Below are 26,294 nucleotides of genomic sequence, written 5' to 3' on the forward strand. Positions count from 1 at the left end.
GTATATTTATGTGTACAAGTTGGAAAATATTATAAAGTATTGGAACCAAACACCTCAGTAACTTTTGGAAAACTAAGAATCAGGGAACCAAAAGATAAATAAATGAAGCTGTGATGGAGAATTTCTGAAATAAATACAATAAGGCAATTAATAGTTTAGGTTACAGGACCTCTTGAGTGGCATTGATGGCTCATATTGATTTACATGTGCATAAATAAACGAGGATAAATGGATTAGTAGACGGATGGATAGATGCAACTTTTATAAAGAGCGACAAGGAAAATTTCCTTACTTTATTTCATTATATATTTACTGCGAAATGCATAAATCCCATACTTTTTGCAGATTTCACAGAAATCCTGTGTAACCATTTTTTATTTTTGGAATATATTTGCTTTTTTAAAAGCAAGTCGGTTTATATTTTTATTAAGATATAAACATTTCAGAATACAGATATATCTAAAATTGCTTTTTACATACAAAAAACAAAAAACAAACAAACAGTTGAACGGTTGTTTTTGATAAAACGAACAGTGACTCAGCAAATTAGCTTCGTTTAGCGGGAGCTAGCACCAAACAGCTAACGAAGCTAACTGAGCTAACACAGACGACCCAAATATTTTTTTTTATCTTAACCCAGTTTAACCGCGCTGGTCTGCTTTAAGACGTACTGATACCAGTAACCGGGAACACTGGTCGAGTTGTGACACCTTTCTGACCGCAGTTAGTGACAAAACTCACCTTGGCGCCCGTTTCCTGCTCGCTGCGACCCGGTAAGTCCAAGTTAGCAGCAGCGGCTGTGAAACATTGCTAGCCTCAGTGAAGCTACAGTGATGCTAATTTCTGATGCGCATTAATGAATCCCGCGTTTCAGCGAATCAACAAACAAATAAATCGTCATCTCGTTCAGGCTGTAACAATGAACAAGTTAGTAAATGATAAATAAAGGATATACATTTAGATAATTGAAATACTCAAACATTGACCCATGTTTCTTTTCCCCTGAAAAAATACACAAACAAAATTAATTTCGTAACTATTGGGCATCTCGCGTAGGTTTAAAAAAATAATAAATAAATTACAATAAATAACTCGCCATCTAGAGCATCACATAAATATGCATTAATTAAATAAGTAACGTCCAACAATATATGGTTATTTTTTAATTTTATATTAATAAATGTATATCGTTTGTGCATAACAAAGAATAAAACCTATTTGTATTTGTTTTGTTTTACATTCATAAACCAATAAAGGTATCAAAAAAATAACAGAAAACCATGTTTGGAAAAATATAGTCCAGACAAGTCAGACTTTATATATTTAGAAATAGAGCTGCTCTCATTTAGTCAATATAACCAAAAAATATTGTTATTTTTTGGTTATATTAACCCAAGTTCATACAAATTGGGTTGTTTCACTGTTCCTTTTTGCACACCTTTTAATGTTTTTTATGGTTTGCTGCACACACAATTAAACAATATGAGTTATATATTCAACATTAAGCACTTTGTATTATAAAATATTTGTAATACAAGAAGTTTTCAAAGAAATTAATAATTTATAATGAACGGGAACATTTTTAAAGGGACAGAAACAAGTTCTACATACCTAATTTGTTCCCATGTCCAACATCTTGCAACTATTAGAAACAATTCATATTTCATTTTATTTTGATGACAATAAGACGCCATATCGATCCAGTTTCAGTTGTCTTGAAGTGTGTGTCGCATCTTATTTATACCCCAGTCAAACAGAAAGTAATGCATCAAAAATTAAAACTAAGAACATCCCACATATATTTACATATAACAGGTGGGATTTTGTTGAAATTAATTCATGTTTTTTTGTTGTAGAGATAAAAAATGTAGTAAAATATAATTTCTCAGTTTTAGCTTAAGCTACTGAAAGAAAATATACATTTATTTTACTTTAAAGCTTCTTTTGGATGGTTGTGGACTGTAGTATAGGAGTCACATTTAACCCAAACATATCCAGATATTTTAGATTTAAATCTTTCCTGATAGAATGAAAACAAAGAGAGCAGCTCTGAGTGAAATCTGTGTGTGTTTAACCTGAAGTAAGAGGCCAGCTGACTGTGGGAGGTATGGATAGATAGATAGATAGATGGATAGACAGCTGGATGAGGGTTTTCTGTTAATCATTGATAAAGTGGATTAGCTCAGTCTTCGGTAAATATGATGAATGCATCCACAGCTTCATTAGTTCTTCCTTCCCTCAGCGCAGCTTCACTTTTCCAAAATGCTGGACCTAATGCTTGTGATATTCAGCTGGATCTGTGTAAATAAGAGGTTGAGGAGTATTGCTTAAAGATTTCTTCATGGATCAGTAGATGAAAACTTTCATTTTATTTTGCTGATTTAAGAAAAAAAAAAATTTTTAAATTCGTTTATCATGCCAATGAAACGCAGTAGCGAGAGTTCAGCCAGAGGCAACATGTTTCTTATTCACTCTTTTGCAAAAACTTTGCAAAACTCACCAGAAATAAACTCTGATTTTAATGGACAAACAACTTTTCACCAAGAAGACGATTCTGGGATTAAATCAGGTAAATCTGTGATTATTCGTCTTACATAATTATTTTTTTTTACATAATTAAAATTCAACTGAAGTGGATTTCCTCTCTTACATATGAACTATATTATTTAATTCAAACTTAAATATATGCAGTGACACTAATTAACCACAAGGTGGTACTACAGCTTAACTCAAATTTTTGTTCTGTGTTCGGAAAATGTTGTGACGTTTTAAACTTTGCTTCCTAATCTCAAAACCTAAATCCACATCTTTGCAGCCATGCTTTAAAAAATGAGCAGAACTTTAATCACTTTCATTCACACAACTTTTTCCACATGAACAAGCAAATTAAATGGTTCTTTTATTATTGCCAGAGAAAATATTGATTAATTTGCAGAAAACATACTCAACAGAACTCATAATGACCTTTATTATGCTTAAAGGTTGTCATTTGTGCAAAGAAAAGCCTGTTAAAAAGTACATGTTACATTTAATTTGTAGTAAGCTCCCTGATAAAATGTTGTAATGTCATTCATTTTTATTTCATTCTACATATATTCTGGCAAAATGTATGTTTTTACTTTTATCCAAATACAAAAAAACTAAGAAAAAGATCTTAATGATGATTTCAAAAATTAGAAAAAGATAAGAAAAAAGAAAAATATGAAAACTGTTATTTAATTTGCTATAACTATACACTGCCACCTGATAAGAAACTTTAAGTGATTCTTCTAAAAATGTTCTTTTTTGCTGTAGCTCATTGAAATAAAATTTTCTCATTTAGCTAACACACCATTTTGAAACCTGCTCTTCACTTTAAATATTTTAAGTATTAAACACAATAATTGTTTTTAAACAGGAAATCTTAGAATAGAATATAAAGTTATTTTTGATTCTGAATTTTTGGAGACTTATTTACTACTGATGGCTCCAGCCCTTGTTTATGTCTATATTCAGCTCGTTCTGTACATTAGCTTCAGTGTTGGCTCTAGTAGATCACATGATTGGATTATGCAATATGTGCTGGATGTTTGTTTTACACACGGAGAACATGCAGCCTGGAAAAACAAAGCATTTGTAGCTAAAAACTCTTAATTTTAAAGTATTTTAAATTTGAGTATCTAATTTCCAGATTTTGTGATCTTCAATTAATATCGCTATAAAGCTTTAAATTACAGTTTAGATGCTAAATTATATTTACTCTTTAAATACTACAACATTCACCAACAATTATAATTTACACTTGTAATATAATGTTTATAAATTGCATTCATGTTTGTTCTCTGTTTTTCGTGTTTTCTTTTTTACCTTTATGGTGGAGAAAAATAAAACGTGAGGAAACGTAGCTGCTTTGCAAACAGTTCCCCCTTCAAAATAAGAGCATGAATAACCAAAACTTCAACGCAGATGTTGAACTTTATTCAACTGGAAGTTGAATAACTGGAAGCAGCCAAGTAAATTAGTTCTTCAGGATTTTTCTGGAAATGTCTTTATTTATGGGAAGCTAAGTTGGGCTAAACATTTTCAATGTTAGCAAAAGCACTAAATGAAAAATTAGCATCCACTATTGGCCATTTGTGAAAAATCAAAATAGAGACTGAGTCCTTCATTGTAGCGTGAAAACCACATCAAGGTACTTTTCGGACTCAGGGACCCAAACTGAGGAGAGTTTGGTTCAGCTAAACCGCCTGCTAGCTGCTAGCATAAAAGGGCTAATGGAGTCTGGGGCAGATTGCCAGGGGAAAAATAACTGCTGACAGAAAACTAATACAAAATGTTATCTTACACTAATAAATAAGCAAACTGATTACCTCCAATCTTGTAAAAAATATTCTGAAGGGGATTTTTTGGAAACTGTGCAACATTTCCTATCCAAAGAGCCATTTTCTCTCCTATAAGCTGAATAAACCCAGCCTATAGCCGCTAACGTTACAAAAAAGACAACTGTTGCTTTATTTTAAATATCTACAGTAAGTACGCAAAAATAGGATTGATACATGTCCTTCTATGGGATGTTGACATTTGTGGGAAATTATTAAACCAACTAAAAATAAAACAACAAATAAAAACTAAATTAGTCAAAACTTAATTAACAAATGACATCTTTGGATTTTCTTTTATATCTAAATTATTTCAACTATCTAAACATTTAAGTGTGACAAATTGATTAAAAAGAAAATAATTGTGAACCTAATAAACTAATAAAACATAATTGTGATGTAAGAATTGACAGGAATTTCTATTAGGACCTTTTCTGAAAGTAATTTAACACATTGGTTTGTAAAAAGGCTTTTTCTTTGGAACAGGAAAAGGAATGAAAACATTCCCCGTTAGCACAATAACAAGTCATTACGAGGTCACAGTACAGGCCTTAAAAATGATTACTGTAAACTTCAGAAAATATGGGTCTACTTTATTGATTCTTTTCAACATTATCCTCATCATATTGTATACTTTTGGTAATACAATAAGAGGTAAACAATTAAACTTGAGGGATAAACAAAGGGAGAAATACTTCCAAGGTCGGATAAAAGAAACTAATCAGAAATGAAAGCTGAGAAGGAAATAAGGAAAACCTTGAAGGCTTAGTCAGAAACACCAAATCTAAAATAAATTAAGAACTACTCATCAAATGCTCCATTAGTGGAGAAAGGTCAGAGTAAACTATCAGAAGCACGTTAATGAACTAATTTAAGAGAAGAGAAATATAAAGAGTTAAGAAAATGAGCAGATTGCTGTTCTTTATTCCTCCATGTTTTTAATTACAAGCTAAAGTTTACAGTTGTTGAGCGCAGTAAAAGTTTCTCAAACTGCGCAACCCTACATGTACAGGAGTGATTTTACTGAAAGAATTGCAGATTTTTCAAATAATTTCATTCCTTTCCAGCTGAAGTTGTAGTTGCATGCTGGAAAACATTTCCAGAAATTTCTGCATGTTTTTCAGGTGAATTTTGGCTTAAACTTTCCCCCTTTGTTGTATTTCTCTGCAGAGGACAGCAACGAGACGCCTTCGTCTGAAGACGAGCACGACCTGTTGGAGTTGAACTCTGACCTTTCCATGAAACAGAGCAACAGTTCGTCCAGGAAGACAATCAGTCAGATCATCAAGGACAAGAAGAAACAAACGCAACTAACGCTACAGTGGTAAGAGCAAACATGGTGCACGCATAAGGATCTTGTTTTATATTTACAGAACACACACAAACATCCTGTTTTTGCTCTCTGTATGACATACATATGTCCTGTTTTAGGGATTTTTTTTAGGATTATCTAACTTTTTTTAAATTAAATACATGCTGCAATAATGAGACAGAAGAAATATCTGAGATTTTTTCATTACTGTCTTCAAAACCACAAGTTTACATATACAATTATGATGACTGTCTCTTTATACAATAGAAGTGAAAACCCAGATGATGATGTCATGGCTTTGGAAACTTCTGATAGGTTAAGTGACATGTTAGGGTTATGTTATGTCACACTTTCTGGCAGACATCTTGGTTGGTATCCGTAGCTAACTATCATGACAGTTGCTATGGAGTTCCTATGACAACAGTAAACAAGCCACATTCTCCATCTCATTCTCCATCTCAACAGCAGCGATATTGTTAATATTCATTTGTCTTGCACATTAGTCAAGAGTATCAATATACTTTGTTTTTGTTGGTCTTGAAGCCATGGTTCATTTATACTTTGTTTGCCTACCAACATGGCGGTTCAGTGGCACGGATCAATTCCGAGTCAGACTTGTGGGAACTACGTATTGGATGCTTTTTCTTATTATTATTTTTTTCATGTGATAAGTATTTTGGTGTTGAGTTAAACTCATCATTATGTGCTTTTTTGGATACCAAATGTGGATAAAATGAAAAAAAAAATGGAATTCAGAAAAAAAAATTCAAAGTTTGCAAAGTCAAAAATTTGCCAGGAATTAATCTCAGAAATTTGGAAATTTTGACTTTTGTAAATTTCCAAAATTTTCTGTCAAATTTTTGTCAATTGAAACTTCCATGTTTCTTTTTTTTAGAAAATTTCTGAGATTAATCTTAAAATTTCAGATTTTTTTCTGGGAAATTTTCAACTTTTTTCTAAAAAAATTTTTTGGCAGACACTTACTCCTTTCATTTCTTTTCTAATAATAACTATGAATGGGTGTCATGTTAAATATTTAGGCGTCACTCAGGGAAAACAAAAATAATAATTTGTTCTGTTACTCGTCAAGTCATTTTTTCTTTTCCTGGTGCTATTTTTTAATCTTTTTGCATCTCTAACATGATATTTGGTCTTTTGTTTTTCTCTGCAGGCTTGAGGAGAACTACATCGTGTGTGAAGGAGTGTGTCTGCCTCGTTGCATCCTTTATGCTCACTATCTGGACTTCTGCAGGAAAGAGAAACTAGAGCCTGCATGTGCTGCTACTTTTGGAAAGGTGAGTTTATTTTTTTCCTGACATTCTTTAAATTTTAAGACACAAATAACCAGATATAAGGAAGGCGAAGCAGGTTTTTTGTTTTGCAGGAATACATCTTTCTTTGAAATGGTCCAACTGAATAATCAGCTGTTGACTAGTTTTTTTAATCCAAGTTTGTTTTATTTGTGGTTTTACTGACCAACAAGAATTGTTCTTGAGATATAAAACCTTAAATTTAAAACTATTTTCTTCATTTATCTTTAGTGAATGAAAATGATGCATGCAGTTTAAAATAAATAGTTTGAAGCTTATTTTATGCCTTTTCTGCTCATCAGACAATTCGACAAAAGTTTCCTCTTCTGACAACAAGACGACTCGGCACCAGAGGACACTCCAAGTAAAAAGAAAAATTAGGGAAAATAAGTAATTCCAGGTTGGGTTTTATGTGAATTTATGCATAACAACATTTTCCAGATATCATTACTATGGAATTGGGATCAAAGAGAGCAGCGCGTATTATCACTCCGTGTATTCGGGTAAAGGTTTGACCAGGTGAGTTTATTTCAAACCTTCTGCTATTAATTTAACTACATAATAAAATGATTTGAACAGCTAAAGAGTTTTGTTTGAATTTAACTCTTGTTTTGTTTTGCTTGCAGATTTTCAGGGAGTAAGCTCAAGAATGAGGTACTTTTTTTTTTACCCACAATGCAAAGCAGGTTTTCATACTTTAACCCTTAATAGGAACTGTGCCTTAGTTTAGTTTAAACAATAAAAACTAGGTCAGTTTGTTTTTATGTTAACACCAACTTAAATGCTGAGGTCTCCAACACCTGAAACACCTTCAGGAAGTTTATTGGGAAAATTAAAGGGGATCTATTACACAAAATTCACTTTTTTCACCTTTTTATACTTCTAAAAAAAACATCCAGACAGTTTTATTGACAATAAAATAATGTGTTTCGAAAACATCCTGTTTGTTGAGTCACACTGCGGTGTTGCCTAGCAACACTAGCTGAGTTCCAGCACATCTGGTCAGCCGGTTTTATTGCTGTATGCGCTGTACGATGGCTGCTGGAAAAGATAAGTGTTTTGTTGTTGACTTACCGTCCAGAAACCACATGCTGCATTCTTGTTGGTTGTGCAGGAGGCTCCACTTCTGCTTGTCAAGGCTGCATGGTTGTATAATTGTGCTACTATTTGCAGACATTTTTATGTGCTATATTTGACATCCATTTCTTAAAATAAAATATAAATTAAAATAGATAAATTGCTTCTTTTTTTCCCAGAAAGGCTTCTCCGGTTACATTCTGTTCCAGATGTTTGCCTCACAGATGTTGCAAACATCTTTTGGAAGATGTTTGCCTCACTTCTAATCAGAAACAAACTTCTTAGTTACATTTTTTATCATTTTAACTTGAAATCTGCCAAGGGTATGAGTGATTTGGGAGTCAACCGTATGTTTTTACAGTTTAAAAACTTTAAAATTCAACAGGATTTTGATATAAAATGACTGAATAATCCTCTGCATGGACCAAAATAGATCCTTTCATTGTTGGTAATTTGTGATTTCAAAATGTGATTTTAGCATTTTCTGTTGCCACAATATAATTTTTTCCCAAACGGATTTAAATAAAGAGTAAAAAGTGAAAGTGTTTGTTTTGCAGGGTGGCTTTACCAGGAAATACTCTTTGAGCTCTAAAACCGGAACGCTGCTTCCGGACTTCCCCAACGCCCAGCATCTCGTGCTGCAGGGAAATATTTCCAGAGAAAAGGTGACTGGTTTTTATTTCATGCTTTCAATCAATCAATCAATCACATTTTATTTGTATAGCACATTTCAGCAGCAAGGCATTTCAAAGTGCTTTACATCATTACAAACACAGAAACACAATGCAATATAGAATCAAAAACAAAGCATTAAGTCAAGTTCCATCAATAAATTTGTAAGTGATTACATTTCAAATACAATCCTAAACAGGTGGGTTTTTAGTTGAGATTTAAAAGAAGTCAGTGTTTCAGCTGTTTTACAGTTTTTTGGAAGTTTGTTCCAAATTTGTGGTGCATAGATGCTGAAAGCTGCTTCTCCTCGTTTGGTTCTGGTTCTGGGGATGCAGAGCAGACCAGAACCAGAAGACCTGAGAGGTCTGGAAGGTTGATACAATAAAAGCAGATCTTTAATGTATTGTGGTGCTGAGCCATTCAGTGATTTATAAACTAACAACAGTATTTTAAAGTCTATTCTTTGAGCTACAGAGAGCCAGTGGAGGGACTTTAAAACTGGTGTTATGTGCTCTATCTTCCTGGTTTGTGTTTTAGTAAACAAACAAACAAACAAAAGATGTTCTAGATTTAGGTAGACTGAATTTTCTCTCTATTCCAGGTTGACACTCTGATCATGATGTATAAAACTCACTGCCAGTGCATCCTGGATAACGCCATCAATATCAACTTTGAAGAGGTCATTATCTGTTATGTATCAGTACTTCATCCTGATAAAGTACTGATACATATTGATCACTTTATTTTGTTTTTGCTCAGATCCAGAATTTCCTGCTCCACTTCTGGCAGGGAATGCCCGACCATCTGCTGCCGCTGCTAGAAAACCCGATTATAGTCGACATCTTCTGTGTCTGTGACTCCATCCTCTACAAGGTTTCTATAAAACACTTCTGCAAATTTACATTTTTCCTTTTTTATGTTTAAATATCATTATTTGTTTTATACAGAAATTCTTCACATGAGCATTTAACTGCCTTGATGGTCTGAGAGAGAACCAAGATGATCCACCATCTAACTTGATAATGTTGCTTTATAGCTTTAATGTCACAAACTTTACATGATGATGAAACTCTGTCCTACCAGCTTCGATTTAGAGCGCTGCACTTTAATATCCTTTTATATCTTAATTAACCTTTTACTGCAGCAGTAGAATCTCCTACTTATGGAATAATATTAGGGCCAGTGAAAAAAAAAAAAACTGACTATAATCTCAAATTTTTACAGTTTTTTTTTTTTTCCAGAAATTTTTCAGAGTTTTTGGAGAAAAAAAAACTAAATTCCAACAATAAAGACAAAATTCGAGATTAGTGTCAGAATTCTAAGAAATTTTTTTATTTTGAGATTAAAGTGAAAATATTGACAAAACTTTCTGAATTTGGAGAAAAGAAGCCAGTGTTTAGAAAATATGCACAAGTTTTTGGAAAACAAACAGAATTTTGAAATTAGAATCAGAATTCTGAGATAAAATTTCAGATTTTGGGATTGGAGTCAGAATTCGAGAATAAAGTAAAGTCACGATGTTTCAAATAAATCCACAATTAAAAAAAAAAGTGTTTAGAGATTAGACTCAGATATGTAAGAAAAAGTCAGAATTCTGGGACGAAAACCACAATGTTAATAAAATAGACAAAAGTTTTTGTAAACTAACCAGAATTCTGTGACAGAAAGTTTGATTTTGAGATTCAAATCTGAATTTTTAGGAAAAAAATCACAACGTTTAGAATAAATCCATGACTTTTTAAAAAGTGTTTTGAGATTAATGTCAGATTAACAGAGTTACAACAACATTTAATTTCCCTTTGGGATTAATAAAATATTTTTGAATTTGATTCTGAGGGGGAAAAAACAGAATTTGAGATTAAAGTCAGGATTTTTATTCTTTTGTTGTTGCAGTGGGCCTGAGGCTCTTCCATACCTACTGAAATGTAGAAAAGTCAGACCTTTATTTGATGTTGTTTAAAGGGGAAAGAAATGATAGTTTATTCTCCTCTGTCTGACTTCGTGTTGCTCATGATTTGTCGTCTATTTTCTCAGGTTCTAACTGACGTTTTAATTCCGGCCACGATGCAGGAAATGCCTGAGAGGTGTGTTTCTAAAACTTTACTCCAGAAAACTTCTCATAATTTAGAGGTGAACCTGTTTTTGTTTCTCAGTTTATTGGCAGACATAAGAAACTTTGCCAAACACTGGGAACATTGGTTGGCCTCGTCTTTGGAGAACCTCCCAGAATGCCTTGCAGCAAAGAAGCTCCCCATCGCACGGCGCTTCGTCTCCTCGCTGAAGAGGCAGACATCTTTCCTGCACCTGGCACAGGTAAAGCAGGCGAGAAACCAACTGGATGTCTGGAAACGGACCTGGAAATGATTCTTATTCTCTCTGTGTTGTCCCAGAAAGGATTTTTATTTTCTTTGCGTTGTCCCAGAAATGATTTTTCTTTTCTTTGCGTTGCCCCAGAAAGGATTTTTATTTTCTTTGCGTTGCCCCAGATTGCCCGGCCGGCTCTTTTCGACCAAACTGTGGTGACCGGCATGGTTCTGGACATCGACTGCGTGGATCTCAGCAGTATCAACTCACAGCCGCTGCTCAGCGCGTCGGCAGCCGGAGACCAGGACTCGGATATTTACTCTGAGTGTAAGAAAATCTCCTGTAATGATGTTCAGTTATGCACTGATCAGGATTCATCATCAGGGTTGATGCTGTTTGTTAGCTTAGCATAAATGTTAGCAACCAAAATGTTTTTTTTGTTTTTTTTAAATGTACTTTTAAACTTCAATATTTTTCTAAGTTAAATTGGAGGTTCGATGAAAAAAATAAAAATAAAAAATTCAAACCCACAATGAGGATGTTAAAAGCCTCACTGTGGCTTTGACAAAAAATACATTTGTAGCATTTATAAAAATTTATTTTAGTGCAACAGACAAACAAATATATAAATCAATCATAAAATTCTAAAAAAATGTTAACAAATTAATAGAACAAAGAAAGAAGAAGTGTTAATGTAAAAAATTGAAAAGAAATCATAAATAGATTATTAAATTGTTAAAAATTAATTGGCAGAACAAAAAAGTTGTAAAAAAATACAGAATAAATAGAGAGATAAGTAAATGACATGACTGAATGTAAAAATAAATAAATGGTTGGAAAAAGGATTGAAGAAATAAATGACACAATTAGTTAATAAATAATTTTTTTCTACATTTAATCTTTTTTCTGCACATTTTATGAGTTAAAGAAACAAAAAAATCATAAAAATAGTTCATGCAAATTATTGTTTGAATGTTTAACATAATAAGTGCCTTGTTGGGTCTGTCCAGATTGTAGAAAGTTCATCCTAATTTTTTTACACATTCTAAAGTTTAGGTGTTTAGGTTGTTGGTGAAACTCTGGAAATAAATATTTGCACCTTTCGATGCTTTTAACTCATAGAATTAAACTGGAAATAACTTTTCCATATTTAGTTGACTTTGTAGTGACAAAACCTACCCAAGTTTGCCTGCAATTTTACATTTTCTTGTCGCGTTTTTATTCTTTTTTTCTCCCCAGACGACTCCATCAGTGTTTTTCAGGAGCTGAAGGAGCTGCTGAGGAAAAATGCCACAGTTGAGTCGTTCATAGAGTGGCTGGACTCGGTGGTGGAGCACAAAGTCATCAAGGTAGAGACGGTTCATCCACTCACCAAAACAAACTGAAACAGAAAATAAGCAGCTTTTTAAATCACTTATTCATGTTTTCATCAGCCTGGCAAGCAGTGCGGTCGATCCGTGAAGAAGCGAGCTCAGGATTTCCTCCTCCGGTGGAGCTTCTTTGGTGCACGGATCATGCACAACCTCACGCTCAACAACGCCTCCAGCTTCGGTAAGGAAGTGGAAAGAGTTTATTCCAGTTTATGCATGCTTTATGGCATTTATAACATTTGTAACATTGGTGTTAATGTTTTAAAGCAGGAGGTTTTGTGTGTTGCATTATACAAAACTCACAGAAGGGATTATAAAATCCACTTTTTGAAAATATTTTCTATTATTTGTAATTTCCTTTTTTGGAAAAAAAGGATTTGAATCGGATCTGGAGGTTTTATTTTTAATCCATGTCGCCCAGCCGTAGAACTTGGTCCAAATCTTGGTTCATGTAGCAAAAACTCAAAATCTTACCAAATATTTTTGGTTTAGTCTCTAATGCAAATAAATTAGCACACTTGAAATAAGACAAAACTAACTTACAAGTAACTTTTCAGCAAGATATATGTTTTATTGTTATAATGTTATTACTTATATAAACAAATAAATAATTGTTTATTTACTCAAAATAATTATTATAAGTTAAATTATCTGCCCATGGACCTTTTTTACTTTTTCACCAATATTAATGATTGTTTTGAGTCAATAATTTCGTAATATTGATGAAAAAGTTCTAGTTCCATTGGCAAATTATTTCACTTATTATATGGGGGAAAATGTCTTATCATAAGTGAAATAATCCGCCAATGTAACTAGAACTTTTTCATCAATTTAAGGAATTATTGACATAAAACAAAGTCCCATTTCTTGCTGAAAAGTTAGTTATAAGTTAGTTTTGTCTTATTTCAGTGTACTAAAACATTTGCACTAGAAACTAGACCAGAAATACCTTTTAAGATTTTGTGTCTCTGCAGTGCAGATGAAGATTTTCAGATCTTCCCACTAAAAGACGTCTGGCCGTCCGATACGAGTCAGCTCAAAGCAGATTGCTACAATAGCATCATAAATCGTAATGGCCAGACTCGCTTTGATTACACAGCGTCTTATCTGTGGTCGGCGTGCTCTCTGTTCAAACACACGCACACAGGCTACGTGTGCATGAATAAACAACCACCATTTGGTGGCTCTCGCTCTCTCTGAAGGCCCACTTAAGCTCAAACACAAACGTGTGGCCCTGCAGGTCAAACAAAGAGCAATGGGGCCCTAAAGGTCGAGTGAAATCTCAGCTGGAAGAACGTCTGAGCCGCTTTCTGTTCTGACGCTGACAGGTTCCTTCCATCTGATCCGGATGCTGTTAGACGAGTACATCCTGTTGGCGCTGGAGACGCAGTTCAACAACGACAAGGAGCAGGACCTGCAGAACCTTCTGGAAAAATACATGAAAAATGCAGGTATTGGGTCTCACTCAGAGGTGGGCAGAAAACCCAAAAACTGTACTTGAGATAGAGTGGAACTACTTTTACTTAAGTAAAAGTAAAAAGTAACCACCTAAGAAATGGAAGTACAAAAGTATTTGGTTAAAAGTCTACTCAAGGTCTTAGTAACTGATGAAATTATTGATCATTTAATATTTAAAAAATACATAAAATGGACCAAATTAAAAAGCAAATTTTGGTATTATAATGACAAAAATTTCAATAATTCATATAAGTAATAAAAATAATTTTTTTTTTTGTAAATCAGTTTCTTTCAATAAAAAAACGTATGAAACTTTAACAAAAGCTGCAGGTGTGTGTCTGGTGAATTTTTGTTTTTCATTCAGTGGGCAGAAAATCCTGAAATTTTACTCAAGTAAGAGTAGAAATACTTCATAATAATATTTCTCAAAGTACAGCATATTAAAAATACTCCTAAAAGTACATTTTTAAAAAAACGTTACTCAAGTAAATGTAATTGAGTAATGTAACTAGTTACTACCCAACTCTGGTCTCACTGAACCCAAATCAAACCAGTCCTGTTCAGTCCAGTTTGTTTACCTACAAAATTTGGTTAATTTAAAGAGTTAAGTTAAAGAGTGAATGCAAAACAAACACAAAATCTTACCAAGTATTTTTTGCACTCAGTTGCGCTCAGTGTCTCCTTCAGAGGTTTTGTGTCATTTTTTTCAGTGGTTCTTGTTGCAGCGCCCCCACAGGCGAGGAGGGGAACATGTTTTTATGTTTAGTTTGGTTTGTTTGACGCTGTGCCGTGTGAAAGCGAACCGCAGCAGCTGAAAATGTAACAAATGTTGCAACTTTGAAAACATCCTTAAAAACGGTTCCCTCCTGAACTCCTCCACTCCTCCTAAATGAGGATAATTACCTGAAATTTAAGTTTGGTTGTCTCCTTCAGATGCCAGTAAAGCTGCGTTCATGGCGTCGCCCAGTTCCTGCTTTCTGGCGAACCGCAGCAAAGCCCCCACCTCCGTCGACCAATCTGTGAAGAACGAATCCTTGGGAGGACACGCCTACATGCTTCTGTCGACCAATCAGCAGCAGGATCTGGAAGCTAAAGCCGTCCTCTATCAGGGGAACGACAGTTCTGGCTTCACGTCTTCAGGTAACCATTGTAACCATCAGGCAGTTTAAGCATAAAAACAAAATGTCTGAATATTGTGATGCCCATCAGGCGGTCAGATGGACTTCTCTCAGGTCAGCGGACCCCTCATGACGCCGCCCATCTCCCCGGCCGCGTTGGTCCATCGGGGCTCCGTCATCAACCAGGGGCCCATGGCGGGGAGGCCCCTGACGCCCTCTTCCTGCTCCTTCTCTTCACCCTCCTGCCTCTCCTCTCTCAGTGAAATCACGCAGCCTAGCCCCTGCTCCTCGTACCCGGAGACCCTGTACCACTGCTTGCCGCAGTCCAGCGGGTTTTTTCCCGCCGCCGGCAGCGGGCCCTCGGCTCAGACCTACCAGACGGCTCCCAGGTTTGCTTTATGTGCTGCTTATGCTAATATGTAATGATTATATACTTTCACAATCACTAAATACAGTATATATAGAATAATTATATTAATGTAGGAATTACTAAGCAAAATAATGTTTTTAGGCCCAATAATTGTCTGCTTTGGTTGTTATCTTAAGCATAAGTATTGTAAATCAGTAGGATTGAAATTATTATTTGGATTAATCGTGATAATCAATTATTGAAATAATCGGAAACTAACTTAGAAATTGATTAATTGTGTGCAAACTCAAAAAAAGCTGAAATTATGTCAGAGCGTTTAAATATAAATTAAAATTTTTTGGATTAAAAGCCATAAGTTATTTACAGATGAACACATGAACATTTACACCTAATAAAAAGACACAAACAATTTTTGTTTGTATGAAGTTAATTCAAAACTTCTGTTGCTTTAGATTTACCAAATGTAAGAAATCTTAACAAGAACAATTTTTATTTTATTTTTCAATATTTTTTTATCCCTAATGACTCAATGACTTATTGATATGCGTAGTTGAAATAAAGGTTGGCTAATATTTTATACATTAAAATGACTAAATTTTTGTTGTTGTTGTTAAATTAGTGTTTTATTTTCAAACCAGTGTAGGGTAAGAGAAACATAAACATTACATTTTGTTATTTTATTTTACTTTATCCCTGCTGTAGAATGTAGAGAACTATCACAAGAAATTATTAATAACAGTAATAAATTATATGTTAAAATAGTGAATTGAAACGGTTTTTTTAGTTCATTTATACTGTTTTTATCTCCAAAGTGCTGGAAAAGTTTGAAAACTCACCTTGAAAGTGCTTGAATTTTACTGTGGGGAAATTGTACAAGCCAGATTAATTTTTATTAATAACAGGAATAATTTTACTTGGGTTTTTTTAGGTCTCAGGTCCAGAATCCCTGCCTGACAGCAATTCAGACCCATAATCCTCCTGTGGGGTGCCATCTGGCCCGGTACCCGTCCCTGGGAGATCCGGCCCTGAGCAAGGACGGTTTCTACCCTCCGTCGGTCCACCACTCCTCTGGCAGCGGCGACTGCTCCCTGACGGCGTACGGCGCCGCGGTCCGGCCGCCTTCCAGATACACGCCGGGTCCCGAACCGGTCCAGACAGAACCGGGTCTGGATCAGCAGGCGGGGGCGCCTCAGATTCTGGACGCTGCAGACGGTTTTGGCTTCATGGGGGCCGGACTGAACCTCGCTGGCGGCGGCGGCTGTCAGGGGTCGGCGTACGGCGTTCTGGGTCATGGCGGTGAGGATTCTTAGAGTCCGGTTCCGTTTGAACAGAGAATATTTTAACTTCCAAAACATAAAAATATGGAAGATGATTCGGGCCGTTGGAAAAAAAGAATGAAATCTGACTCCAATCTCAGAGTTCAGACCTTTTCTTTTTCCAGAATTATGACTTTAATCTCAGAATAAATCATAATTCTGAGACTAGAGTCAGAATTCACTAATTCTAATCTCAGAATTATGACTATAATCTCTGAAATTTGAGAAAAAAATCTGAATTTTAGAGATAGGATTTATTATTTTAGAAGCAGAAATCAGATATCAGAAATTAAAGTCAGAATAATTCTGAATCCTAATCTCAGAATTCTGCTTTAATCTAAAAAAGATGAGAAAAATAAGAATTTTAGAGGCTGAAATCAGAAATTGGAGATTTAAGTCAAAATTCTGGGAAAATTAGATTTTTTTTCCATATTTATTCCCCAAATTCTGAGAAAAAAGTTTATTTTTTTGAGAATTCAGAGATTAAAGTCAGATTTCCTTGTTTTCAGTGGCTCTAATTAATTTAATTCAAGTAAATTATGTTTTTGTTATGACTTTTTTTCTCATGTTATTCATGCTTGAGATTTTTATTCCCATTGATTGAAGAACCAGATTTCTACTTCTACAAAGCAAAAATCACACAAAGATTGACCTTAAGATTTTGTTTTAATGTCTGTTTGCAGGTTTCTATGGCAACAGCAGCTTCTTGGCCAGCCAGCGAGTGAATCCCTTGGTTGATCAGCACGTGTCCGTCATCAGCAGCGTGGGAAACCTTCGCCCGTTCTCCGCAGCGTTCTCCGAGGTCCACGACCCGCTGAACATCCTGGACGAACCAGGCAGGAAAACGTCAGGAAGCTTTTTCAGCGAGGCAGAATCTGGAACAGGTCCATATCAGAACCACTGAGACCAATCAATTGCTAATATTTTAGCAATACTACTTCAGAGATGCATATATATATATATATATATCTACCAGAACAATCCTGATCCAATCTATTATGGGGTTCTCCAAGGTTCTGTTTTAGGACCCTTGTAGTTCTTGTTGTAAATGGCTCTTTCTTCTTTGATTGCTGTTTGTAAAGATAAATACCTGGCTAGCTCAGAGCTAAATATTCAGTTTGAAGCTAAATATTTAGCTAGCTCAGAAATAAATATTTAGCTTGGAGCTAGTAGTTACCTTGCTCACTAAATATTTAGTTAGAGGCTAAAGAGTTAGCTAGCGCAGAGCTAAATATTTAGATCAGAGCTAAATAATTAATTTGGAGCTAAATAGGTAGCTTGTTTACTAAATATTTAGCTAACTCAGAGCTTAATATTTAGTTTGTAGCTAAATGTTCAGCTCCAAACTAAATATTTAATTAGCAAGCTAAATATAAATGGTGACAATAATTGTAGACCTCTGAAATTGGATACAATTTTCAGGCGCCTCAAGGTACCATTTGTTCAAATAATCACAAATAGCATTGGATTGTCCAGCCTAATGACCACTAAACATAAATCCTTTTTATTTTCCCATCAAATTTATATTTAAAATGCTTTTACATTGAGAGAAAAACAAGTCATATTCCTTGTTTATGTGCAGAAGCTAATAGCTAATGCTAACGTTCTGATTGAACGTGTCTGGTTTTGTCCTCAGGTCATCATCCTCTTCCCCCCTCCGGATCTGCGACCTGCATGTTCGGACTTCCGTCTCCGTTCAGCTCCCAGGACGCTCTGACGTCTCTGCAGCGCGGCGCGGCGTCCTCAGAGGTACAGGACCTGGTTTCCTCGCTGCCGCCCATCAACACCGTGTTCATGGGGGGAGCGCAGTGATCGTAGAAACACACGGAAAGATGGGGCAAAATAATTGTTTTTATAAAGAACTCATAGGCTTATATTAACTTATGGAAAATAACTAGTAAACACTAAAATAATATTGAAAAGAACTGCATCTGTTATAGAATAACTTTCTGTTTCTTCTTGTTTTCTGTGTATAAATAAAATCAGAAGCTGACTGACCGCACAACATGTGAAAAACGCCCCGGATTGTTTTTGTCACTTCGTTTCAGAGACAAAACTGAACTGATTTACTGGAGAAAACTATTTTAAACTGGTAGTTACAGGTGTTAGGAAGCTCCAGGTCTTTATTTAATCCTCTAAACTTGCGAAGCAGAACAAAAGGAAAAAATATGTAAATGTTATTAAAATGTGTTTTCAGAAGATTTCTCTTTTAGTTTTTTCTTGTTCAGGAGAGAAGTTTCAAGTCCAGTCTGTGCAATTTTAAACAATTTTTAGCTTCATAATGAGCTGATAGCTGCAGTTAGCGATTATTTAAGAAGTTGATTATTTTCACGATTAATTGATTGACCAAAAAAAAAAAAAAACAAACAGGCAAATTCTGGAAATTTTTCATTTAACAACTGAAGCTTTTTTATGCAAAATTAGACATACACTAAAAGATAAAAATAAGCAAACAATTAAATTCCTATTTTACAAAGTTTTATTGAAGCTAAAATTATGCCACTTGAGAACATTTTACAAAGAAGCTTCTTCATCTCAATGGAAAAAATATATTTCTTACAGTTTTTACTTAATTAGTGCTCTGAATGTCTTTTTTTCAGCAGAAGCCCTTTTATAATCTGCATAATCCAGCTAACAGTTGATTTATTACTAAATAACTTAACAATTATTTCAATAATTAATTATCGATTCAGCCCCATCATAATATAAGTAGTAATTGTTTCTCCTGAAGCTTGTTGCAGCTGCTTGCTGACTGAACTGTAGAGATTTTCAAACCAAAATAAATAATTTATTGGATGTCTAACGGACTGGAAGGTTTCGAGTTTGAATCCCAGTTTTGGGTCTTTTCTGGATGAAATTAGTAATTCTGTGTGGATTCTCTCTGGGTTCTCCGGTTTCCTCCCACAGTAAAAAAGCCTGACTGGTTAATTGGTCTGAGGTGTGAATGTGTGTGTGGTTGTTTATTCTGTGTGTCTTTGTGTTGATGAACCGGTGACCTGTCCAGGTTGAGCCCCACCTGCCGCCTAATGACCTCGCGACCCTGCAAGCAGACTTTTAATGGACGAATGGAAGTAACTAATAGGAAACAGCAACAGGAGACTGATATTTAAAACAGGTTAGATCAGTGGGGCCCAGTCAGTCCTGGAGGCCCGGCATCCTGCATGTTTTAGTTCTGTCCCTGGTGGTAACAACCTCCTCAGCAGGTTCATGTTCTTCTTCTAATGAGACATCATTTCATCCAGGTGCGTTAAACCAGGGAGAGAACTAAATCATGCAGGACCGACTCCCGGCACCTCTGCATCAGATACGATTTTAATGTTTTTTTTTCATTTTTCATTTAATTTTTCCAAAATTTTTTTTCTTTTTTCAAATTTTTTTCTTTATCTTTTTCCTCTTTTGTATTTTCGCTTTAATCTTTTCCAAACTCTTTCTACTTTTCTGGTTGTTCAAAAATGTTCCTATTTTTTTTCTTTTTCTTTTTAATTGACTTCTATTTTTTTCTTTATTTTACTTTTACTTTTAATTTGTTTCTCTTTTTCCTTTTTTAATTTCTTTAACTTTTTCTCCTGATTTCTTCCTCATCTTTTCTCTTTTTGTTTTTTCTTTTATTTGTTCAGTTTTTTCTTCATTTTCCTTTTTCCTTCCCCCTTCTTTTTCCAATGTTCTTATCAGTTATTTAATTTTTTGTCTTTTTTCTCTCATGTTTCTCTCCTTTTTTATGTCACTACTTTTTGTTGGTTTGTGGCTATAAATTGAGAAAACGTGAGTCTTGCCTAAAGGTCGCTGGTTCTTGTTGCTCATCTTGCTGGGAGCTGCTGCAGCGTCGCTCTGACCTCAGACCCATCAGTGGATGGTTGTGACGCTGCCGCCCTCCTCCTGCCTCCCTGATTGGTTTTTATGCGTTATCTACTCAGGGGGAAAAATCCATTTCAGGTGCAGCCGTGCAGGAACAGATGGCGGCGCATGTAATGATTACAGAATCCCCACGTTAAAATACTTTAATTACTAAGTCAATAATGGCTGCAACAATTGCCGGAGCTTTAGTGTAAAAACAACAGAAGGCTGAAGGCAAACTTTGAGCCAATGTTTAACCAGAAGACGGCCTCCATGTTTGAGCCTCGGCTTTAACCCATTTTATTTGGTGAAACAGACTTTAACACAGAGAAGGAAGAAAAGCTTTTTTTCCCCCATGTTAATCTCCTGTTATTCACTGTTAAATAAAAAAAATATTGAAATTATTCAAAAATAATAAGAATGCTAAGTATTTATTCTTAGCTTTTTTATGTTTGTGTCGTTTTTTGTCAGCAGCTGCTTTGATCAGGTCTGCTTATTTTAAATGTCTTTTAATTGGCATTTTAAAATTAAATATATTTACATTTTAAGGCCAATATTTAGAATTTCATTGGCTTAAATAATTCAGGACATGACAAAAGAACTAAACGACAATATTTACCCACCAAAATCTGAATAAAAACTAAATAAATCTGAGAATTTTTCATATTTCATGAAGAAACGTGTGAAAACGAGATTTAATCACTTTAAAAAAATACAATATTTAAGAAATCAAACAAAAACTGAATAAATCAAAAAACAAACAAATAAGATGTTTTACATAATACTCCATAAAAATACTTCTACTTAATTTTATTTTACAGTAAAATATCTTATTGCTTCAAATAAATGTATGTGTATGTATGTAACTAAGTCAATAAATAAAAAAATGCAAATAATTAAATCATTAAAAAATTTAATACAAAATGAAATCTTCAAAAACAAAAAATTGGATAAAATGGATTTGTTTTTTATGTGGGTTTTCAAAAATCACAAATATTTTGGAGAAAAGGAAATTCAGTTATTCAGCTGCATTTTAATCTAGAAATGATTCCTTAATATCATTAAGGAATCATGAATGATTAGAGAAATGAGCCTCTAGTCTTAGAGGCTCATTTTAAATGTCGTTTTTTCACAGTGAAATAAACTCAGTAAACTTTCTCTTGCAGTATTAAATGTTGTCCACTAGGTGGCACCAAAGTACAGATTTTTACAGGTTGCTGTATCAGCAGTAAACCTGCTTCGTGCGCGTCCAACATTTTAGTCTTTCTGTCATAAATAGAGTAAATTGTTAAATTAAATAATAATAAACAATTTTTACTAAAGTGAATTTAAACAAGTTGCCTTCATCTCTTCACTTCATATGAAGTAAAATTATTAAAAAAATAATTATGAAACAAAAAAAACCTTTTTCTTTTAATTAACTAGACAGATAAATTAATATGTAAAGATTAGGTGAAAAAATATACAAAATATAAACCTTTTAAATTGTTAATCATGTATTTATAATATTTTTGTAGTTGTGAGGTTAGAAATCAGCTCTCACTGAGTCAATCAGATTATTTTTGAACATCTGCACGGATATGTTTTGGTCATCTTCATGGATTTCATTTTGCCACATTTTGCAGATATTTTACGGTCTCTCTGTGTTTGGGTGTTTTGCAGCCATGTCCTTTTTACAAGTGACCAAAATGACAGGATGAATTAAAAAATGCTTTTTTCCCCTCTGCAGGAATCCAACAAAGAGAAAAATCTTAAATTCTCGACTCGAGTTTGTGCAGGATCTGCTGTGAAAATGCAAACTTGCACCAATTTTTGTGAAACAGCAACACTCTTGACCTCTTTTAGGGAAGAAAATTTTGAGAGAACATTACATTTTCAGGCCTTTTCTGTTTTTGCGTTACTTGAATTCTTCAGCGCTCAGAAGCTAAACTGAAATGGACAAAACTGGTTTGGAAATGTGATTTTTAAATTCCAAACACAATATTAGAAAAACATCTGTGTAGCATTTTGGGCAAAAAAAAATTTCTTATGAAATGACTCTAATTGGAAATGAGACAAGATGTGTATTTAAAGATAGTTTGAAAGAAAGAAAGTATTTGGGATTTCTGCAGAAAAGATTATTTATTTCTATTACAGAGACTAATGAGTGTCTATCAATCAATTTTCTCGTTTCTTTAATTTACAATTTCACAGAGAAATAAATCGGTGAGTGCCTTTTTTAATATAAAAGCTCAAAAGTGTCAAGTATCAAATAACTTTTATTGTGATAATTAGATTGGACTGAAAGTGAATAGTTTCTTAACTTTACAATCAATGCGTTATTAAGTAATTTTGCCTCTTTGTTAATTATTTCATCCATTTGACTTTAAATTGCCTGTCTGGCTGATTTAAATAAGACATTTGGTTTGATTAAAGTAATTATTTTATATCTAGTTGTAACACAAAAGCAGAAAACCTTATTGATTGAAAACAAAATAAAAGTGTTGACAATTTTTCTGTTTTTTTACCACATTGATATTTCATATAGTAATGATGAATTGTGATATATTGTGCAGTCCTTTTTGCAACATAAGATGTGAAAAGTTTACATAATTTCTACTTTTTTTTATTTTAAAAAACATTAAAACAATTTAAAATAATAGAATAGCCACATGTTTTTTAAAAATATTTTTTAAAGTGCTTTGGTTTCTGCCTAATATTTTTGTGCTTTTCCTATCTCCTTAAAAATGTTTTAAATCTTTATTTATTCTGCAACAAAGTGGAAAAAAGGAGAATGTTTTAAAATTCAAAAATATAGAGAAAAAATCTTTTATTTATTTATGTGCATTTTTAAACTGCGGCTCTTTCTATCAATATTAGATTATATTACCTTCAGTTGCTAAGAGACTCTTCAGAAATGACAGTTTGGATATTGAAACATTTATCCTATTAGTTAAAAAATGACAAGAACGTTTTTAATGCTTCGCTGATAAATATGAAGCTAAATTCATGTCAACACAAATTTCAATCACTAATTGGCCGTTTTAAAACTAATATGTTGTAGTTTTCAAAACAAAATAAATGAATTATTGAGTGCATATAAGATGAAGATCTGTGGAACCGTTTTTCATCTTTTTCTGCACACAGAGATACATTTTTAAACGATAAAAAGAAACAAGCTATTCAGTGCTGCTGCTGCTGAGCCTGTCTGTCCTCCATGCAGACGTAAAGGCAGATAAAAAGACTTCGCTGGCTTCTGCTGTTTTTCCTAATTTTTCACCTTGGAAAGACTGACATTAATAAGACTCCTAATCGCATCCTTAGTAGATCTTCAATAGCCTCACATCAAAGTTGAATTTAATTTCTGAGTTAGAAACGTTGAAGCTTTCTGCTCTTCATTGGTTTTACCTTTTGCAACCCTGATGCGATAAATGTTTTTTCTCTATTTCACATATATATGGGTGTTTGGTAGCATTTTAAGACGTAAAGATGTACTGATGTTTTAATTAAACACCAGAACATATAAAAGTGACAGCACAAAAAGAAGCAGATGCAACATGATAACGCTTGACCTTCGCTTAAAGCGTATTTTTAAGCCGTATTCAGTCAAAGCTAAAGACGGAGAAGAGAAAGAGAGAAAAGTTGTGACTCTGTAATCACAATATGCCATTTACTCCTACGTGTTTTCAGCCCTAAAGCGCCCAAGGTAAAAGACTCTGCCGAGTTAATTGCATCTTTTATCTGTCTGGCTGAATAAAAGCACAAAGCCTTTTACTTATATGTGTAAAAACTGTGTTCAATCAGAAGTTCTTGGTTGAGAAAAGGATTCATTTAAGAACAAAAACCAACAGAATGTACAGGCTGAAACTCATGTTATTATTAATATTAATATGTGATTGCGCTTTGATACTTCTGCAGTTTGTTCATTTTGTTAAAAACTGAAAAGCAAATAACAAAGAGCAAGAATGGTTTGTAGATTGCTAGAAAATTGTAAAGACTCCAAGTGAAAAATTGTGTTTAAGAAAGAAATGAAGAAATGCGACTCTAGTTTGACCTTTTGTCTCCAAATGATACAAATTTTTCCTCTATTTGATGAGATTTCCTTCAACTCTTGATGAAAGTGATTTGGGCCAATAAAATTAGTTTTGCACACTTATTCTAATTAATTAATCAATCAATAAAGTTTATTAGTGTTTCACATTTCAACAGCAAGGCAATTGCTATGCTATGGCGCTAACAGGTTTCCCCAACTCAAATTTAAGACTTTTTAAGACCACTATGAATGAAATTTAAGACTTGTATCTCCACAGAAATATACAAACTTCATCCAGAAAACTGGAAATAAATTTGCATCTGTCATTTACTCATGACAGATGCAAAAAAGCTAGTTAGCAAGCCAGCAAGGCTATGTTAGCAGCTAGTTAGCGGTCAAACTCATTTTCAATTTGGATGGAAATCAAGCGAATGAATTTTTTCAAAGGGCGAGTTGTTCCAGAATGTATTAATAAAACCCATTAAACTGTTAAAATAATAATCGGAAATAATGACCTTTATGATGGTAAATGTGACTTTTTCTTACAGCAGCGTATTACGGCCATGGTAGGGAGAGAAAAAAGAGTAAATCTTCGCCAAAAAATTCAGAAATTTTAAGTTTATTTTCTAGAAAATTATTTATTTTAATCTGAGAAATTTTCTAGAAAAAAATATGGAAATATCTTATTTTTTTCTAGAAACCATTTTTTCTGATATGTTTTCAAACTTCAGATATTTTTTCTAGCAAATTTTAAAATTTTCAAACAGAAATTTCCAATTTTTTTCCCTAAAATTTTTTCTTTAATCTTATTCTGCCTATTTTCTCAGATTAATCTAACTACGCTATCGTAACAAAAAGTCACATTTACTTACATTTCCAAATTTGATCACCAACTATAATTTGACATCAAATAAGGGTGAGGCAGCAGTACAGTAGATATAAGACATACTGCCACCTGCAGGTGGGAGTTAGCATTACAACAACCAAATGTTTTTCACCATAGCGGAAAATTTCCAATAAACTCAGAATTATGCATTAGCTTGAAAAAGCGCGGGGGATTTTGAATGAATTTGCTCATTCACAAAAAACTGGAGGGGCTGATGATGTAATTTTGTTGATTACAGATAAAAACTGTTTTCATTTGATTGATAAAATATTTAAGCAAACAACTGTTACCTTTAAGGTTCTATCTTTGCATCCCTCTGAAGTCCAGAGGGCCACATGGTTTGTTCGACACAGTCCAGTATATATATTTCATACTTTTTAAAATTCTTTGGTTCAGTAACAATGAGGATATAATGAGTAAACAAGGAAAAAGCTCTAAACTTTTCATTGAATTATAATGTAACAAATAACATACTCTGATGCAATTTTATTATTTATGAAGAGTTTTACTGCATGTTTGTCGATAATTTAACATCAAAAATATTAAATGGCTGTAGAGTTTAAACTCAATTCAACTTGAACTTCAAATAAAAAGTCTCAGTTTCTGAACTTTGTTAGGGTGAAATGCATTCTGTGTGGACGTGTGAGGAACTACTTTCTCTTTCCAATTCTATTCCCGATCAGTCAGTCGCACAGGAACCATGTGAGCGAAATTCAGTCTGCAAAATGAAGACGAGTTCATATTGTGTTCTTCACAACCTTGACGAAGACGCAACTCTCCAACTTCACACCACTGAAGACCTTTTACCTCGGTCGTTCTCGGAAAGTTTTGAGTTTGCACATTCTTCATAATTTTTCTTTATTTCTTTTTATTTGTCACCTCATCCAAACTAAAACT

The 26,294-nt window shown here is 33.9% G+C and overlaps 1 protein-coding gene across 1 annotated transcript; it reads left to right on the forward strand.

Moving 5' to 3' along the window:
• The first annotated feature begins 2,252 nt into the window (after nt 1-2,252).
• rfx6 (regulatory factor X, 6) lies at nt 2,253-18,804 on the forward strand. The gene is made up of 20 exons (XM_032584667.1): nt 2,253-2,569; nt 5,529-5,682; nt 6,842-6,965; nt 7,283-7,344; nt 7,422-7,499; nt 7,607-7,634; nt 8,615-8,722; nt 9,331-9,408; nt 9,489-9,602; nt 10,764-10,813; nt 10,883-11,042; nt 11,216-11,360; nt 12,273-12,382; nt 12,467-12,584; nt 13,732-13,854; nt 14,795-15,001; nt 15,071-15,368; nt 16,278-16,645; nt 17,349-17,549; nt 18,302-18,804. Exons 1-20 carry the CDS (start codon nt 2,416-2,418, stop codon nt 18,475-18,477), a joined length of 2,856 nt encoding a protein of 951 aa, XP_032440558.1. The 5' UTR covers nt 2,253-2,415; the 3' UTR covers nt 18,478-18,804.
• The last annotated feature ends 7,490 nt before the right edge of the window (nt 18,805-26,294 follow it).

This window comes from Xiphophorus hellerii, chromosome 15 (assembly GCF_003331165.1).
Source record: "Xiphophorus hellerii strain 12219 chromosome 15, Xiphophorus_hellerii-4.1, whole genome shotgun sequence".
Classification (NCBI taxonomy): Eukaryota; Metazoa; Chordata; class Actinopteri; order Cyprinodontiformes; family Poeciliidae; genus Xiphophorus; species Xiphophorus hellerii.